Source organism: Mauremys reevesii, linkage group 4, assembly GCF_016161935.1.
Source record: "Mauremys reevesii isolate NIE-2019 linkage group 4, ASM1616193v1, whole genome shotgun sequence".
NCBI lineage: Eukaryota > Metazoa > Chordata > Testudines > Geoemydidae > Mauremys > Mauremys reevesii.
In genome coordinates this window covers 61866098-61885889 of record NC_052626.1, presented here as the reverse complement: position 1 = coordinate 61885889, position 19792 = coordinate 61866098, and the positions used below count along the sequence as shown (strand labels likewise).

At 42.5% G+C, this 19792-nt stretch overlaps 1 protein-coding gene across 10 annotated transcripts in view; it reads left to right on the top strand.

Moving 5' to 3' along the window:
* SPTBN5 (spectrin beta, non-erythrocytic 5) overlaps positions 1 to 19792 on the top strand; it is a 148415-nt gene that overhangs the window by 81437 nt on the left and 47186 nt on the right. For all 10 annotated transcript variants that reach the window (XM_039536865.1, XM_039536861.1, XM_039536863.1 and 7 more), the window contains 5 exons: positions 766 to 951; positions 14341 to 14496; positions 15146 to 15337; positions 17029 to 17124; positions 19514 to 19632. In XM_039536865.1, the coding sequence (XP_039392799.1) occupies positions 766 to 951; positions 14341 to 14496; positions 15146 to 15337; positions 17029 to 17124; positions 19514 to 19632 (749 nt within the window). The remainder of the gene's footprint in view (positions 1 to 765; positions 952 to 14340; positions 14497 to 15145; positions 15338 to 17028; positions 17125 to 19513; positions 19633 to 19792) is intronic.

Genomic DNA, 19792 nt, shown 5'->3' with positions numbered 1-19792 from the left:
GTCTTATACCTGTAAGAAAATTCCCAATGATCGGAATGCTGAGACTAACCAGAGGAAATCTAGAATGAGTTCTGGACTATGGGGGGAGTGATAGCTCAGTGCTTTGAGCATTGGCCTGCTAAACCCAAGGTTGTGAGTTCAATCCTTGAGGGGGTCATTTAGGGAACTGGGGTAAAAATTTGTCTGGGGATTAGTCCTTGCTTTGAGCAGGGAGTTGGACTAGATGACCTCCTGAGGTCCCTTCCAACCCTAATATTTTATGATCTACATGCTGCTAATAGCATATGTTCCTATTCCTTCCTCAAAAACAAAATTTTAGAGCAAGAATATATATTAGTTAGCACAGAACACCATGGGGCAAGGATTATGTAAATATATACAGTGTGTGTGTCTGCAAAACTAGCAATGAAATGGGTGTGTGTGTGTGTTTTCCCCTGCCCTCTTTGGGATATCAGCAGAACTGCGCAGCTGTGTGTAATAGTTCCAAAGCTGCTGTCAATTAGTGGAGATCCTCCTTTAACCCATGTAGCTGCTGTGTAGGTCAAAGTGGCCATGATATGCAGCATAGTGGCAAATGGGAAATCCAAGGTGGCCACAGATGTGTTACAATGTTATTTTAGCTTGTTCCTGCCTTTCTCGGTTCTTCCAGAAGGGACCATCTTTTTAGTATGGTAAGAATGGGGACAGAGAAAGGAAACTGTTCTGTGGTATCCTTCCACGTGTTAAGGGACACAGCTGGTGATTTCAGTTTTGTTCCCTTACCAGGTGACATCTCTTCAGGATCAGGCAAAGAGGCTGCAGAAGGATGGTGGGCTGGAGGGGATAAGGATCCAGCACAAACTGAACTCTGTACTTGAGAGGAGGAATCGGATCAAAGATCTGTCTCAGAGTAGACGGGAGAAACTGCAGACCACACTCCTCCTCATGCTCTTCTACCAGAACCTTGCAGAGGTAAGTGTAATAGCTATTGCCAACTTGCCATTATAACATAAGGAAAGATACTCAAGACTTTTTATGTAACTGTAAACACTTAACTCGTTGCTGAGAACTGTCCAGATAGGTTGCTGGGTTGCCGGCAGGGCTCCAAGTGCAAGCAAAGTGCATCTGCTGATAAGGCTTACTGCATAATGATTCCCTCCATACAATACTAGAGTAGGAACCAAAATTACCCATAACATTCCTACTATCATTACATTTCCACCCTTTGTAAAAATCCATACAATTTAACTACATTTCAACATTTTTACTTAACGTGTCTACTTAATTTAGCATCCATAACGCTAATCTGAATCCTTAAGAGTCTCGGTATCCAATGTATCTAATAGATTTTCTTATAATTCTGCCTTGAGGTAGTATCAGGATTATCAGTGTCCCACTTCTTTTCTGTATTCGAACTGACCACTTGAGTCTCAGTAGATTCAGTAGACTGAGCTTGTATTTGAGTTGAATGTTGATACAGTTTCTGTTTGTCCCCTATATTCATTCCCCTCCTGCACAGTTCTTTTAGGGTTCATCAAATTCTTTCTGTATCTTCTGTAGACATCCCTTTCTTCTGTCTCAATGAGACAAGATCTGGGAGCAGCGTGTTGGTCAACCGCCTTTGCATGTTTCCATGTTTCTTTTTGACGAATACAAACAGTGTCTCCATTTTCTTGTGATAACAGCTTTGCACATTTGTCAAAGAAATATTTCTGCTTTGCTTGTCTCAATTTTAGGCTAGTTTGTATATCTCCTTGCATCAGGTTGGGTTGCAACAACTTTGATGAAGTTGGCAATCTGGTCTTTAAACATCTTCTCATACGGAGTCAAGCAGGTGATCTTCAACCTCCTATAGGAGTATTCCAATAACACCTATCCAATAAGATACGGATGTGTGTTACCCAAACTAGATTTTTTTAAGAATCTGATTCACAGTTTGAACTGCTCTCTCAGCCATTCCATTCAATTGTAGGAATAACAGACGTGATGTTTTGTGAATAAAGTCCCATTGCTTTGTAAAAGTTTTAAAGTCTCTAGAGCCAAATTGTGGTCCATTGTCACTAGTGAGCTCACCAAGGTATGTCATACTTTGCAATTATAGACTTGCAGTGTCTGATGACAGACACCCTTGTGGTGTCCTGAAACAAGCAGACTTCCAAGTATTTTGAATAATAATCAACCAGAATAAGATAATCTGTACCTTGACATTTAAACAGGTTCATGCCAAGTTTCTGTCATGGTCTGTTGGGACCTCATGTGGTAACACTAGCTCCTTTTGATCTTTGTTTCTGAAGGTTTAACGTGTTTCAAGACTATACTGTGTCCTCAATTTGACTACATGTGTCTGGCCAATAGACAGCATCCAAAGCTCTCTTTTTACATAGCTCTGCTCCCATATGACTCTTATGAATACAAGATGAGATCTCCTTTCTGAGATATTCTAGTACTATGATTCTATCTCTTCTAAAGACAAGTCCATCTTGCATACTTAGTTCCTCTCTCTATGACCAATAAGCACAATTGTCCTCTGGTACTTCCATTCTATGGTCTGGCCATCCTTGGGAAATTGTTTTTTTAAGGTTTGCAGGACATCATTTGCAGTAGCTGTCTGAAATTCCTTCAATTTCTGTTCTGAAATGTGCAAGTAAGACATCATGAGATGTATTGCAATATCAGCTTCTTCTGAACTTACTCCTTCACTGTGCAATCTGGACACTCTGGATAAAGCATCAGCAATTGCTAACACTTTTCCTGGTCTGTATCCAACTTTCAGTTGATATTTCTGGAGTGTTAGCAACCATCTTTGAATCTTTGGTGGAGTACTGTGCAAAGGTTCTCTGAAAATGGCCATAGGAGCTGTGTGGTCTCTTTCCATGGCTACTTTTTTCCCATAGATGAGCTGACGAAATCAAGTGCAGCCAAATACTATTGCCAGCATTTCCTTTTCTATTTGGGCATAATTCTGTTGGGTAGTTGTCAGAGCTTTAGAAGCAATAAACAACAGGAGCCACCTTTTGCAGCAATAGCCCTTAATCCAGTAGAACTCGCATCCTCTGGCACAGCAACTGCTCTTTGACATGAAAGTACTTCAGTACGGGTGCCCTTGTAAACAATTCTTTCAAATGCTCCTATGCCATGTCATGTATTGGCATATGGGTGAACTTGACATCTTTTCCCAACAGTTGTCTTAAAGGAATTGCTACTGTTGACAGATGCAGGATAATTTTCTCAAGATAAATAACCTTCTGTGGTCAAGGAATGCTCCCAAATATTTTATCTCTGTCAGAGCCCATTTGTGTTTGCTCTTGTTCAGTCAGTCATAGGTGCCTTTCATGATACCTGTCTAGAACTTTCTTGAGCCTTTCATCATGTTCTTGTCTGGTATTTCCCCAGACCAGTTTGTCATCTATATAAAAGTCAACACCTTCCAGACCTTCAAATGTCTGTTGGAGCATTCTTTGGAATACTTCAGGAGTCGAACAGATGCTAAAAGGAATTCTGGTGAACATGTACCTGCCAAATGGTGTGTTGAGTGAACAGTCTAGAATTTTGTCAACCAGCTGTATTTGCCAAAATCCACTACTGGCATCTAAGACAGGGAAAACTGTAGCTTTTGCTAACTTGCTAGTGAGTTCTCCTTTAAGTAATTGAAAATGTTCCCTTTGTATCACTTTATTCATATCTCTTGCATCCAAGCATACTTTTATTTTATCTCAACCTGGTTTGTCTATAGTTAGTATGGAATTGACATTTTGTAGGTTCTTGCACTTTTCTTATTACTTGCAACTGTTCCATGCAGAGCAATTCTTTTTCTATTTTGTCCCTTAATGCCAATGCAAGTTTGCAAAGTGCATGAACTGCAGGTGGTATTTGCGAGTTCATCTTTATGGTGTGCTTACCTGGAAAGCACCCTTCACCTTCAAATAAATCCTTGTATTCTTTAAATGTATTCCATTCACCTTCTGGTTCTTCTTTATCATATTGACTCTCTGCCCTAAGTTTAAATTTGTCACTGCCTGTAAGCCCAATATAGCTTTGGAGTCAAATTCTACCACTTGAAATTCCATCAATGTTTTCTCATGCCAATACTCACAGTCCAAGTTGCATTCACCACATACTTGCAGTTTTCCCCCTGAGTATATTATCAGCTGAATACTTGAGTTGAGAAGGAGTTCGGCCATTAAAATGTTGTATCACTTTACAGACATCACTTTGGCCTGTGCCCCAGTATTGATTTTAAAATTCATAGTTTTGTTATCAATAATAAGCAAATCCACATTCTACTCATCCTTGGGAGGCTCAGTACTTAGCATGCTGAGGAACATATCTTACAAGTGCTCACCTGCTTCTGTGAGGTTAAACATCTCTTTGCCCTGGTACTTTTGTCTTCCAGTTGCACTTTTTAGCAAAATGATTGTATTTGCCAAATCTTCAGCATTCTTGCTCGTGTGTAGGAGGCTACCTAATGGCATGACTATGGCTGCATTTATAACAACCTTTAGTTGCCTCTCTGATTGCTCTTTTCCCTTCTCTCGATCACAGGCTTTTATTAGTTGCAGGACGCCCCTCCAGTTGATGGCTGTGTCTGGGTGCTTAGTAAAGGTGGACGTATGCTGCAATATGTGCATGTGTTTTTTCCAGTTCATCCAGGCCTTTCAGTTGTTTTGCAGTCATTTCATCTGCATGTCATATGTCCACAGCACATTCAAGGATTAAATTACTATCCCACAACAACCTAGCTTGAACTGAGTCTGATGCAACATCACACATGATGCAGTCTTTAATGAGTTACTCACACAGTTCTCCACAATTGTATTGCCAGTTTTAAATCAGTTACATATTGGTCTATACTCTCCCATCCGTCTGACTTCTGGTGAAAAATTTGTGACTCCCACACATATTTCTTTGCAGTGCACAGTATGCCTTAAACATATTCTGTATGATCTGGTTTTTGTTTCTTTATCTGCTACATCATCAAATTGAAAAGTATTAAATACTCCTCTGTTTTCTTCACCTACCAAAGAAATAAATAATGCTGTTTGCGGCCGTTCATTGTTTTTGTCAGTGCCACTTGCAATGTTGTCCAGCTCTAATCCTTCCTTCCACTTTCTCCATTTTCTTCAAATGCTTTCCTGGAGGCTTTAGTTGGTCCATTTCTTTTCAGTTTTCTTCTACTCTTTTCTTACTTTCAGTGTTTTCTGACACCATGTAATAGCTGCTGCCAACTTGCTATTATAACATAAGAAAAGACAGTAAACACTTTTATAGGTGCTGCTGGCTTGTCTGCCTCGCTCCAAGTGCAATGTGCTTCTGCTGATAAGGCTCACTACATACAATGATTCCCTGTACAACACTATGGGTAACTTTGGTTCCTACTTCAAAATTCCTACTCTCATTACAGTAAGAATGATTGATGGCAGGATGGGGAATCACATCCCTCTGAAACATCAAGCACTGGCCACTGCAAGAGACTAGCTGGATCAAAGGTCTAGCCACGTATAGCAACACCTGTGTTTCTAAACATCTGAAGAGGAAATTATTTTAATAAAGGTGGTTGTTATTGCACCAAGATTATGACATGGTTTCTAGGGTTGGATTCTCTTGTCCGTTTACAGCCATTTTGCACATAGGGGAACTCTTCACTAGGGTAAAAATGGCAAAGGTGAAATCATTGCCTTCTATGCCCCTTGCTCCCTTCTCTCTGGCATAGAGGGAGGGAATGGGCATTCCTAGGTGGGACTGATGCGGGGAGGGAGAGAGCATGGTGAAGCCAAGCAGAGCTATGCCTGTCCTCCACTGGTGTAAGGGCACTTAGGAACTTTAAGCCAGTGTCATAAGTTAGAGCGGCTCTTCAGCTGCTTTAGGCCCACCTCTGTAAAGTGATTCTGATTCTATTTGTTTCTCCTGTTCTGGACTTAGTCTTGTAATAGAGTTGTTGTTGCTGCTGACATCACTGTTGGGAAGACATTCTAGGTCACATTTCCAAAGGGCAGCCCAATGTGCATGCCTGAAAAATGTGCCAGCATCCGTCATGCTGGCACAAACATCACACACACGGGAGCTGACGGGGGCATTTGCACACACTGGGTTTGCAGATGCACCTGTTGCGGCCTCCCTTGAAACACTCCCCCACAACGGAAAGAAAAAGCAGAGAGGTTCAGTCACCCCAAACACTGCCCTGCGCTAAGCTGACATATTTCAAGCTCAGACTGTTACCAAAAGCAAATGCCAGCTGGATAGCTGCTGCCCACAACCTGCACTTGATTCTTTATATTACAGACAGAGGGTTTTTAAATCAGTTTTTAAGATTCCATTTGTACAAACAGCCTGTGTGGGTGTCCCTCTCCCCTAACACTAATAGGTTAAGCAGTTCAGTATCTCAGCAGGTCCCTCTTCCTTGGCAGTGTTTGAATTCAGGGTCAGAAGACACTTTTTCAAAGCCCATCCTCTTTTTAAAATGTATTCTAGCAAGACCTATTAAATAGCCAAATGCTATCCTTCCATTTGTCAGTAAGTAACAGCCCAAATCCTAACCTGGTCAGTAGTGGGTATGGTAGCTGGAATGCTGGCTTGATGCATCCTCTGACCCACAAATACTCCTGGCAGAGCAGGAGTCCCTGGGTTGGGCTGAGGGAGTGAATGGCAAATTGCACACTGCTGCTATTTTCAAAAGGTATAGGGTATCCCAGGTTAATGAGGCAGATGGCCTGGATGGGCAACTGGCAATGCTAGTTGTGGATGCAGTTCACCAGCTGGTTTAGGAATATGTCTGCCCCTTAGTGCCCCCTGAGTATTAAATTATAATCCTTCTCCTCTCTTGTGCTGGGGAAAGAAGCTCTCCCTCCTTCCCTGACTGACACGCTTGTATACCTTAGAGCAGATCTGGCCCTGTGTGCCAACACAGTGGTTATTCATTGTGTGCCAACAGCAAATATTCTTATTTCTTGTGCGAGTAAATTCCATAGTCTAGGTCCAGTTCCTGTGAAAATCCTGTCCCCTGCAGTCACAACCTATCCCCACTGGTTCATTGTTCCAGTGGAAGGTAGCAGTTATAGCCATTGGGGAGAAGCAAACTCTCAGATAACTTGGGCTAATTACATGGAGAGCTTTGAATATCAGGAAAGAGAACTGGATTCTGTATTTATTGGGAAGATGGTACAGAAGGCAGAGTATTGGAGTCATATGATCTGTTTAAGATCAGCTGGTGCAAAATGCAGCAGCCTGAGCATTTTCAGGGTTCATGGCTTCATTTCTAGACAGGAATTGCAATCCGGAAGTCTGGAGAACACACACATGGATCACAGAATGGGGCACAGTCTTCTGCTGAAGTTAGTAGGGGATATTTTTATGCTACCGTAGCTATTCGAGCATCCAGTGTAGTGAGGTCTCCAGTATGCTTCCGTACTGTCACAAACTGTGCATCATGTCCTTAATGATCTGGGAAAAAAGAGAAGCTGCTGATTAGGAATTTATTTACTTTAGTCTGAGGGAATGATCACAAGGTTGAAAGTCAGGAGGTCCTGAGTTTTGATCCTGGCCCTGCCAATTCATTCATCACGTGGCCTTGGCAAAGTCACTTCACCTGTCTCTCTGTTCGTCCATCTGTAAAGGGAATAACATACTTATCCACCTACCTCATAGAGGTGTTGGGAGGATTAATTCGTTAATGTTTATACAGTGCCTGGAACTCATGCAGCACTATATAAATGTACTGTGCTTAAAGTATTTCAGTTTCCAAGTGTGCTCACCCTGAGTTCTGAGCACAAATGCATTAAAAAATAAATGTTTCTAAATAGAGACTGTATAGAATTAAAAAAAACAACCAGCGCCCACCAGAAATCGGGTCATTCCCTTCTCCCTACACTGGGTGAAACCCAGGTCCCAATGGGAGTTTTGCCACTCACCTCAGTGGAGACAGGATTTCACTCATCATCCCTATCCCAACCCACTTCCTGGACAGATCCTGGGAAAATAGATCAGCTTTGTTATATATCCTGAATGTCCTCCTCATTATCTAGATCCTGCTGCCTACTCCTTTCTACTGAAGCCTGGGGACTGTCTAAGTCACTTGATAAAATGATAGGAGGAAAGCTACATAAATGATTGTTAAATGGGATTTAAACAAAATTGTATCTGGTCTGCCACTAGAGTGTGACAATGACCCTGTTAAAGATAGTGTCATCGTGCCCTGGGTTTAATATTAGAAAGTGTGAAAGAGACCCCATGTTGAGTTACCAGAAAAGATCTATTGGCTGCCCAGTCTCACTGTTCAGATAAAACTCTCCTTTTAAAAAGGAGAGAGACAGTTAAGTGTCCTTTGAGTGTTAATGTGTGGCTGCGTAATGGGAGAAGGCCTTAGCTTGTGAGCAGGGAGTGCATTAGTAATGAAAGTCACAGATGACAGTTTGCTGCCCTGGACAACCTTGATACAAGTTTATTTTTTGAATCCCTACATGTGCTTATGGGAGGAAAAACCCGCTTGTGAAAGGAAAAACCAGATGAGGGCTGTTTCTGCGTACAGAATTTCAATGGCTGAAAGGAGGATTCAAACTGGTAATTAACAAGGAAAAATCACCCAGCTTCTGAGTCCCATATACAGTCAGTGCAGTCCCCCAAAAGCAATTGACAATGTGTTTTGAGACACACAAAAATTATTTCAATTTGCTTTCCTTGTGCAGCCAAAATTTCACTGTATGTCAGTGGTTTGAGGAGTACAGGATCGGTCAGGATATGTGTCAGGTTTCCAGTTCTCAAAGGCCTGATGGAAAGAAGACATTTCTTTCAGTGCTAAGAACTGAAACTTGGCATACTTTTTTTTTTTTTACTTTTGAAAAACTGAAGATCCTATTGCCTGTTTTATTCTAACAGACTGCATTTAAATCCCTGAAGGAGACAGATGTTAAGAGAGGCATGACCATAATTAGCTCTTCAGAAAGAGCTGCTGATCTTGTTCGGAGGAGGGAACTCCAGTCATTAGGAAAAGGCAGGTGTTAGTAATGGGAGAGTCGATCATTAGAAATTTAGATAGCTGGGTGTGTGATGACCAGGAGAACCGTATGGTGACTTGCCTGCCTGGTGTGAAGGTTGCGGATCTCTTGAGGCATCTAGACAGACTTATGTGTAGTGCTGGGGAGGAGCCGGTGGTCATGGTATATGTAGGTACCAATGACATAGGGAAGGGTAGGAGAGACATCCTGGAGGCCAAATTTAGGCTGCTAGGAAAGAGACCGAAATCCAGGACCTCTATGGTAGCATTCTCAGAACTGCTTCCAGTTCCACACGCAGGGCCAGGTAGGCAGGCAGAGCTTCAGAGTCTCAATGAGTGGATGAGATGATGGTGTAGAGAGGAGGGGTTTAGATTTATTAGGAACTAGGGAAACTTTTGGGATAGGGGGAGCCTATACAGGAAGGATGGGTTCCACCTAAACCAAAGTGGATCCAGACTTCTGGCATTAAACATTAAAAAGGTTGCAGAGCAGTTTTTAAACTAAGAAATGGGGGGAAAGCCGACTGCTGCAGAGGAGCACATGGATCAGACAGAGACTTCTCTTAGAAGAGAGTCTATTGATAGAGATTCTCTAGGTTTTAGTCATGAGGAGAGGATGGAAGAGGATAAAGTATGGGCCAGACCAGACGGGAAACATTCACATAAAAAAGAATCTGACACATCAGAAAAGGGCAGACAAATAAACAGTGAGAAGTTTTTAAAGTGTTTGTACACAAATGCTAGAAGTCTAAATAATAAGATGGGTGAACTAGAGTGCCTCATGTTAAAGGAGGATATTGATATAATAGGCATCACAGAAACCTGGTGGAGTGAGGACAATCAATGGGACACAATCATTCTGGGGTACATAATATATCGGAAGGACAGAACAGGTCATGTGGGAGAGTGGCACTATATGTAAAAGAAAATGTAGAATCAAATGAAGTAAAAATCTTAAATGAATCCACATGTTCCATAGAATCTCTATGGATAGTAATTCCATACTCTAATAAGACTACAACAGTAGGGATCTATTATCGACTACCTGACCAGGACAGTGATAGTGACGATGAAATGCTAAGGGAGATTAGAGAGGCTATCAAAATAAAGAACTCAATAATAGTGGGGAATTTCAATTATCCCCATATTGACTGGGTACATGTCACCTCAGGACAAAATGCAGAGACAAAATTTCTCGATACTTTAAATGACTGTTTCTTGGAGCAGCTGGTACAGGAACCCACAAGGGGAGAAGGAGTTCTCAATTTAGTCCTGAGTGGAGTGCAGGCTCTGGTCCAAGAGGTAACTACAACAGGACCGCTTGGAAAGAGTGACCATAATATAACAACATTTAACATTCCTGTGGTGGGAAGAACACCTCAACAGCCCAACACTCTGGCATTTAATTTCAGAAAGGGGAACTATGCAAAAATGAGGAGGTTAATTAAACAGAAATTAAAAGGTACAGTGACTAGAGTTTCAGAGTGGTAGCCATGTTAGTCTATATCAGCAAAAAGAACGAGGAGTACTTGTGGCATCTTAGAGACTAAGATTTATTTGGGCATAAGCTTTCATGAGCTAAAACCCACTTCATCGGATGCATGCAGTGGAAAATACAGTAGGAAGATGCCTGGACACTTTTCAAAGACACCATAATAGAGGCCCAACTTAAATGTATACCCCAAATTAAAAAATACAGTAAAAGAACTAAAAAAGAGCCACTGTGGCTTAACAACCATCTAAAAGAAGCAGTGAGAGATAAAAAGGCATCTTTTAAAAAGTGGAAGTCAAATCCTAGTGAGGTAAATAGAAAGGAGCATAAACACTGCCAAATTAAGTGTAAAAATGTAATAAGAAAAGCCAAAAAGGAGTTTGAAGAACGGCTAGCCAAAAACCCAAAAGGTAATAACAAAATGTTTTTTAAGTATATCAGTAGCAGGAAGCTTGCTAAACAACTAGTGGGGCCCCTGGACGATCGAGATACAAAAGGAGCGCTTAAAGACAATAAAGTCATTGCAGAGAAACTAAATGAATTATTTGCTTCAGTCTTCACAGCTGAGGATGTTAGGGAGATTCCCAAACCTCAGCCATCCTTTGTAGGTGACAAATCTGAGGAATTGTCACAGATTGAAGTGTCATTAGAGGAGGTTTTGGAATTAATTGATAAACTTAACAGTAACAAGTCACTGGGACCAGATGGCATTCACCCAAGAGTTCTGAATGAACTCAAATGTGAAATTGCATAACTATTAACTATGGTTTGTAACCTGTCCTTTAAATCAGCTTCTGTACCCTATGGCTGGAAGATAGCTAATGTAACGCCAATATTTAAAAAGGGCTCTAGAGGTGATCCTGGCAATTAGACTGGTAAGTCTAATGTCCATACCGGGCAAATTAGTTGAAACAATAGTAAAGAATAAAATTGTCAGATACATAGAAGAACATAAATTGTTGGGCAAAAGTCAACATGGTTTCTGTAAAGGGAAATCATGTCTTACTAATCTATTAGAGTTCTTTGAAGGGATCAACAAACATGTGGACACTGTGGATTCAGTAGACATAGTGTACTTAGATTTCCAGAAAGCCTTTGACAAGGTCCCTCACCAAAGGCTCTTATGTAAATTAAGTTGTTATGGGATTAGAGGGAAGATCCTTTCATGGATTGAGAACTGGTTAAAAGACAGGGAACAAAGGGTAGGAATCAATGGTAAATTTTCAGAATGGAGAGGGGTAACTAGTGGTGTTCCCCAAGGGTCAGTCCTAGGACCAATCCTATTCAACTTATTCATAAATGATCTGGAGAAAGGGGTAAACAGTGAGGTGGCAAAGTTTGCAGATGATACTAAATTGCTCAAGCTAGTTAAGACCAAAGCAGACTGTGAAGAACTTCAAAAAGATCTCACAAAACTAAGTGATTGGGCAACAAAATGGCAAATGAAATTTAATGTGGATAAATGTAAAGTAATGCACATTGGAAAAATAACCCCAACTATACATACAATATGATGGGGGCTAATTTAGCTACAGATAGTCAGGAAAGAGATCTTGGAGTCATCATGGATAGTTCTCTGAAGTTGTCCATGCAGTGTGCAGCGGCAGTCAGAAAAGCAAACAGGATGTTAGGGATCATTCCAAAAGGGATAGAGAATAAGACAGAGAATATCTTATTGCCCTTATATAAATCCATGGTACGCCCACATCTTGAATACTGCGTACAGATGTGGTCTCCTCATCTCAAAGAAGATATACTGGCATTAGTAAAGGTTCAGAGAAGGGCAACTAAAATGATTAGGGGTTTGAAACAGGTCCCATACGAAGAGAGATTAAAGAGGCAAGGACTTTTCAGCTTGGAAAAGAGGAGACTAAGGGGGATATGATAGAGGTATATAAAATCATGAGTAGTGTGGAGAAAGTGAATAAGGAAAAGATATTTACTTGTTCCCATAATATAAGAACTAAGGGCTACCAAATGAAATTAATGGGCAGCAGGTTTAAAACAAATAAAAGGAAGTTCTTCACACAGCGCACAGTCAACCTGTAGAACTCCTTGCCTGAGGAGGTTGGAAAGGTTAGGACTATAACAGGGTTTAAAAGAGAACTAGATAAATGTATGGAGGTTAAGTCCATTAATGGCTATTAGCCAGGATGGGTAAGGAATGGTGTCCCTAGCCTCTGTTTGACAGAGGGTGGAGATGGATGGCAGGAGAGAGATCACTTGAATATTACCTGTTAGGTTCATTCCCTCTGGGACACCTGGCATTGGTCACTGGATACTGGGCTGGATGGACCTTTGGTCTGACCCAGTACGGCCGTTCTTATGTTCTTATGTTCTTATGTTGTTTATTACTTGTTTAGTTTCTAGCAGCCACAAGTGTGCAGCAAGCACTTCATAGAAAACAGGACCTTCCCCTTACAGTTTAGAAGACAGACTTGACCAACAGTTGAGGATGTCACACACACAAGAGGGATGAGACGTGAAGAACCCAAGTTAGAGAAATAAACTGGCACAGTTACTCATTTCGTGATGCTTACATCCAATTGTAACAGAAAACAGTGACTGTGAAGAGATTCACAGAAATGTATCCTGATGAACAGGCTCTCAACACGTGTCCAAAATAAAGTGCGGGGGGGAGGCTCAGAAAATATCTAGGAGTGTGCCCCACCATGCCTCCATGTTGGAGAACGTAGGGTATCTTTCACACTTAACTAGTAGAACTGGAAAAAAATCCTCTTTTGTGTGTTTAAAACATGCTGAGTTAACACTCCTAAGTACTGTTAAAGGACTTAGTAGCACAGGTGCCATTAATATTAATAATACTTAACACTTCTATAGCTAGCTGTCATTAATGCGATGAAAGCTAGCGGAGTCCCCATCTAGCTCCAAACAAAGGATGAACCAAAATATGTGACCATCCTCCTCCTGTCTGGAGTATTGACAACAAAGATTACTCCAAAATAATACTACATGAACCCCTAGCCTCAGCCTGAGCAGACGGCTTATCAGCTCCCAGGTTGCCTTCTTCCTAGAGCTATCTGCTCCTGGTTTTACTTCCTTGAGGGACTACCCATCCCACACCTAGCTCCCTTTTCCAGAGCGCTCTTCCTACCTCCCTTATATTCAGGGTGGACTCTAATTAGCCGCAAGGGCCCCTGTGAGCTAACAGTAATTATCCTGCAGGTTCCCACATGTTCCAAAACTTGCTAACAGAATGGACAAATGGAGAATCCTGCCATTGTGTTACATGAAGTAATCAAGCTAAATCTCCATTTACCATGCTGAAAATGTACCCCACCGTATACAACTAAAATGAATTAATTCAGAGGCTCATAAAGGGAAGCAAGGATTTCTAGGAGATCATCTCTTTGATGGAGGCAGAGGAGCAGATGGAAAAGAACAAGTGCACACTCCACAATACCAGGAAATAGGTTCTGTGTGGCATGCTCTCTCAATTTTGTTGAAAGATCATTGCCCAGTGATCCACGAGAGGGAAAAAAATCCTTGGCAGTAATCTTGGGATAAAATTCCTCTCTGGCCCCAAACATGACCAAAATGTTAGGTCTGTGTGAATGAGCAAGAGTCACCATAGATTTGCATCTAATCTCACTTATAACCTGAGATACAATAACAATAGTATCCAAGCAATTGTCCATATTTCCCCCTTATCATTTGATAGAATTATTTTCACTCCCTTTCAGCTGGACAGTTCAGAAATCAGAAAGTCACTTTTGTTATTACCAGTTATTGGAAATCTGCCTCCTCGAGGCACATGCCATTTCACAGGACAACATTGTGCCTTGGGAGGAGGCTCTGAGATTGGGAGAGGAGAGACGGCTTCTGGGTTTCATGTTAATTCTGCCGGTCCCCTTGGTTGCAGGCAGAGGATTGGATCAATGAGCGCATGCAAAAGCTGGAGGACCCTTCCATCCGAGACCACAGCAACCTGCAGGACAAAATGAAGCTGCTGCAGAAACATCAGGTCTTTGAGGCTGAGATTCTGGCTAATGAGGAGATCATCACAGCTGTTAACAAGGTAACTCCCACACTCTGCTGCTATCCTAAGATTATTGCAGGTTCATTCTGCGGAAGGAGAGGGGGAAGGAGCTCAACATGAGTATTAAACATTCCCCAGCATTGTGTCAGTTCTCCATCTCCTTCCATCTGAACCAAAGACCATCCCTTTCTGTGTGACAAGAATCCTGGTGGTATTTCATAGAGGTGACTGGAATGTCATTAATTCAAGGTAGGGGAGTACCATTAATTGTCCATGTATGGTTTCCAGGGGACTTCTCTGTTTCTGTATTCCTTATATGGGAAGGAGCCACTGACTTCCCCTGCTAGTACTGAATCTTCCTGATCTAGGAAAGAAGATGTCATACCATGTCTGAATCATCTTCCTGAGAGTGAGTGAATCATCATCTGGAAGATGTTTCTCCCTTGTGCTCCCAACCTCTGAATTTCACCTTGCCCATGGACTGTTCAAGCCTAATGTTCTTGACTGCATCAGAATAATGCAGACTTTCCTACCAGTTATTGAAAATAATGGCTGAGTATTCACAGTTTGAGGGCTCTTGTAGTGGAGTTTTGTGGTGGGTGGGGAGAAGGAGGTCCTCCTGGAAAGACCATGTAACCCTTTTGTTAGTGGTAAACTTCCTTTCTAATTCCCTCTTTCTAACATGAAGAAAGGAGAAGCCCTGGTGTCACAGAGCCACCCGAAATCAGGAGAGATCTGTCGTAAGACCCGTATGCTCCAGGAGCACTGGGAGAAGCTGAAGTGGTCTGTTGCTGCTCATGGAAAGATGCTGGAGGACATTCGGGACTTCCTGGAGTTTCTGCAGAAAGTGGACCAAGTGGAGGCCTGGATTAGGGAGAAGGTACATGGACTCTATTCTTTAACTGGGGCAAGCAAGCCCATGGTGCTATACAGGAAAGTGCTTGTTAGTAATGAACATTTGATGATATTATTACCTTTCAGGACATTTACATTGTGTCTTTTGTCATGGGGGATCTTAAAGTGCTTTACAGATTGTATATAGGGAATATTCCAGCAACTGTTAAAACATTCTGATATGTTTCTATGCCAGAGATGGAATTTAGCTAGGACACCAGTATTAACATCCCTATTCATTCAAAAGGTGCCATGGGGTCTATAGTGACCAAAAGGTTCGGGGCTCTGCTTTTACATCTCCTCTGAAACAGAGATATGAAAAAAGAATAGAGCCTACCCTAAGCACCTGAAATCCTAGATTCACTAAATTGTGTATTAAATCTGAGACATTTTTCTTATAAGAATGAAAAAACAGTCACTTTGTCCAATGAGACATATGTAGGGCCTTGATTCTGAGGTCAGTAGTCATATTTCACTAATAGGGCACATGCTGTTAAGGATGGGGAGTTCGTACTAAGTGGTGCAATGGATTAACGCACAAGTATGTGATAAGTGTAAATGAGTTAGGGAGTGACCTCACCATATTCTCTAAATATCTGTCTAGATCACAAAACTATACAAAATTTATAATGGTCAGTCTCTGCTCAGTAAAAGGGCCAGTAGAAAGGGGGTTTCTAGAAATGGAATGAAATGCACTTTCAGAGCTGGGGGCCAGGACTACAGGAAAGGTTCAAGGGTTTGCAGGCAGGGCCGGCTCCAGGCACCAGCATTCCAAGCTGGTGCTTGGGGTGGCATTCTGCAAGGGGCGGCAGTCCCTGTTGTTTTGCCCCCAAGTAGCGCCTCGAATTGCCGCCGTGGGCGGCGGGGCCAGTCCATGCGCCTTTAGGGCGGCAGGCGCGTTTCCGCGGCGGCGGCAATGCGGCGGCAGCTTCTATATTTAGTTGTCCTCGGCGGCTTCAGCTAAACATAGAAGCTGCCGCCAAATTGCCGCTGCTGCGAAAACGTGCCTGCTGCCCGAAGGGCACATGGACTGCCCCCCAGCCTGCCCACGGCGGCAATTCGGCACGCTGCTTGGGGCGGCAAAAACTGTAGAGCTGGCCCTGTTTGCAGGTTATGATTTAAAATGCACTTAGAGAGTGATATGAGAGAAACTTGCAAAACACCATCCCCGCTGCACCATGCTCTAGCCCTTACTTACTTATAGAAGTACTTCGCTTTTATGAATCCTAAAATCCACTTTAGGGGGAGAAAAAATAAATAGAGAATTGTATTTGGGTTTCAAAGTGAGGGCTCCACTACTTGATCTCAGTAACAAAACACATCCTTTAAATCTGGGGAATCTCTATTCCTTGTATCAGTTTCTGCAAGTAACGGCATACTGATCACTGTTCCAGGGCATTCAGTAATCAAGGCGCATGGGCGAGCAGCAAAAAGTGGGATATGATATTCAGGGACACAGAAAACTTCCACTTAAAACATTATTGGGCCCTGATGTACAAAATCTCCATCACAAAGGATATTGTGTTCCTGGAGCATATGGTTGTGGGATGAGTGAAATCACTTTTGGCTTATCAGGAAAAGGATAACCCATAGGAAATGCTGGCTGCTTGCATTCCAGGCCTGAAGCAAGTCCCGTGGTTAGTTGAATATCCACCTAAATGTTTTTCCTTTCCCCAGGAAGTGATGATTAATATCGGTGATATCGGGAATGACTATGAACACTGCCTGCAGCTCATGAAAAAGCTGAATGAGTTCCGAGGAGCAGCATCAGGGGTAAGAGAAATTTCCATGCCTAGTCCCATGCCTGGTATGGCTTAAACCAAATGCCAGCTTTCCAGCACAGAAGCGCATCAGAGCCACTGAAGCTATTTCATTTTCCTTAGGGGAAGGAAGAGCAAAAAGAAGCGTAAAGGGATTTGCCAGTTCAAAAGCTGTTAAAATAGCTATTATCCTCTCTCCTTGCATCACTACATCAAATGCCTGATGACATCTTAACAGAGCTGTACAAATGATCACAGTGAAATCTAAAACTTTGGATTGCATTGCAAACCTGAAACTCTTTTGAGTGATCCTGGACTAGATTTAGAGTGAGATTCAAATGGGTTACACTTTTGGATAGAAACTATGCAAAACTCTGTGTGTTCCACCTCAGATCAGGCAAACTTGGTGGTTTAGGGTGAGGTTCAACTTGGGTTGGTTTGGAACCTGTAACACATTCCAGACCTTCATGAACCGAACCTCCAAAGAGAGGTTCTGCTGTGGAGCAACAGTGCACTAGCTGCCTGGTTCAGCTTTCTTTGCTGAGATCTCTGAACTATCATCCATGGTGAGAAACTGCAGCCAGCTTTCTCACACCCTAATTGGTGTGCTAATTTGGGCAAAGGCAAATAAGTCTCAGTGTACATTCAAGAAAGAATACCTGCACTGCTTTGCTGACGTGCTATCCCAGGGAACCTAATTAAGATCTGGAGGGGGAAATATTAGGTCTGTCTGTGGGAGTTTCCGTTTGCATTATCTGCCCACAGTCCCTATGTCCTTCCCCATATTGCTGCCAAGCTCTGTCAGAGCATCTCACATCTTCCCTTTCTGCCCCCCAATGGCAGAAGGAGATGCTCATACTATGCATAGAATGAGAGCCCTGAGATACCTGGGGCCTGGAGAGAAATTCTGGATATGCCTGGGGCTTGGAGAGAATATGGGCTTTCCTTTCCAGTGCCTCTCACTTCCAGAGTCACACTTCAGATATCAATGAAGTGAGGCCAGCAGAGTTCAAAAGAAACCTTCGTTGGCCCTTCAGCCCTCACCTGCAGAGCTAGTGGCTAAGGGACAGTACAAAGAGGCAGATACAGGTAGAGGCAGCCAATAAGAAGAGGAGTTAGGAGTGGTGGAGGTGGGAAGGGAGGAACGATATAATCCTCAAGTCACTCTGGGAGTCCGGATAGGGAAAATCTCACCTTATCAATCAATAAATGAGATAGATCTTAAGTGGGTCATGTGCCTAGTTTCTGTGTTAGGTAGCAGAGAATTCCCATCATAGGCAGTTCTCCTGCGCTGCTCCATAGACATCTCCAAGAGGCTGGCATTGTAGATGCTGTGGTGATCACCCTCATAACCAGTGCTCAGTCATAACACTAACACAGTGGCACAAGCAGAGAGAAGCTATGCCTGGGATAACTGCTTGCACCCTTCCAGCCAGTGATTCTCCACCAGTATCACAGGGTTACCTGCCAGGCAAACCTGGGATTAGGGTGCTGAGTAACCATCCAAGGAGCAATGATCCCCAGCCTGGGCTGCCTATACACCTTCCACTCCTGCTGGTTCACAGCCCAGTGGCTGGATTGAGAACTAGCAGCATGGAGACGGGGTGTATATGTTTGTTTAGGGTTTCTGGCAGTCAGGTCAGTTCCCAACCTCCAGGAGACTGTGGGGTTCTGATTCATTAGAATAGTTTCTGCTGGATCAGATGGATTATATTCAATATAGAATGCTTTCAGTGTGTTCACTTTCCAGCTGTGTATCATAGCAGAGTACACTTAGAAATATGCACAGTGGTATGTACGTAGTATATATAAAATGCAGATGGAATCAATACTTCTATTATTTGAGTGCTGGCATCCTGCCACTGTGCCTCTGCTAGACCCATGATTAATGTCTCCCTGCTGAATATGTGATTTACTGGACTTACTGCAACATTCAATATTTTTGAGTGTTGGAATGCCTTTATTTTGCATTCAGTGCCCTGTTCTGTTCAGAACCGGCTGCATGTCATGCTTCAGAAGAACATCCTTAATGTGGCATAGCTCGGATAATGAGTTATGTGCAAATATTATCCTTTCCATAGTATATTATGTGGGAAGCAAGCAGAATAAAAGATTTATACAATTTAAGGTAGAATTGTGTTTTTAAAAGAGAATGTGGTGATTTGTTTGACAGCTGTCTCCACTCTGACTAGATAAGAAGCCCTTAAGGTCCTTGTATAGAACTTTGACCATTATTGGTTTCATAGTGATGTCCCTCCTTGTCCCCACTCCATCTTTATCTGAGACTGATACAAGAGTGCAGTATCAGGGAAGAGTGTTTGGATCTGAGATCTTCTGTGCAGCTGGCACAATGATGGGCATTTGGGGCACACAACTAATATTTTCTTGTTCTGGCCTTATAGGAGAAGACAGTGGATGATGCTCACATCAAAACCATCAATGCCCTGGGCATGAAACTGGAGAGACACAACAAGGAAGAGGTGAAGACAATATATCAGCGCCGGAAGCAGCTCAATGAGAAGTGAGTATACATTCCAGGTTCTGGATGATGAAGAGTTCAGTCAAAGCTGTTCTAATGGTTTCATGGCAGGAAGGGAAGGGCAGGCTTCTGCTAGGCTGGGCTGAGCTGTACAAAGGCTGGGGATACATACGCACCCTCTTCCACAAGTGTGACATACAAA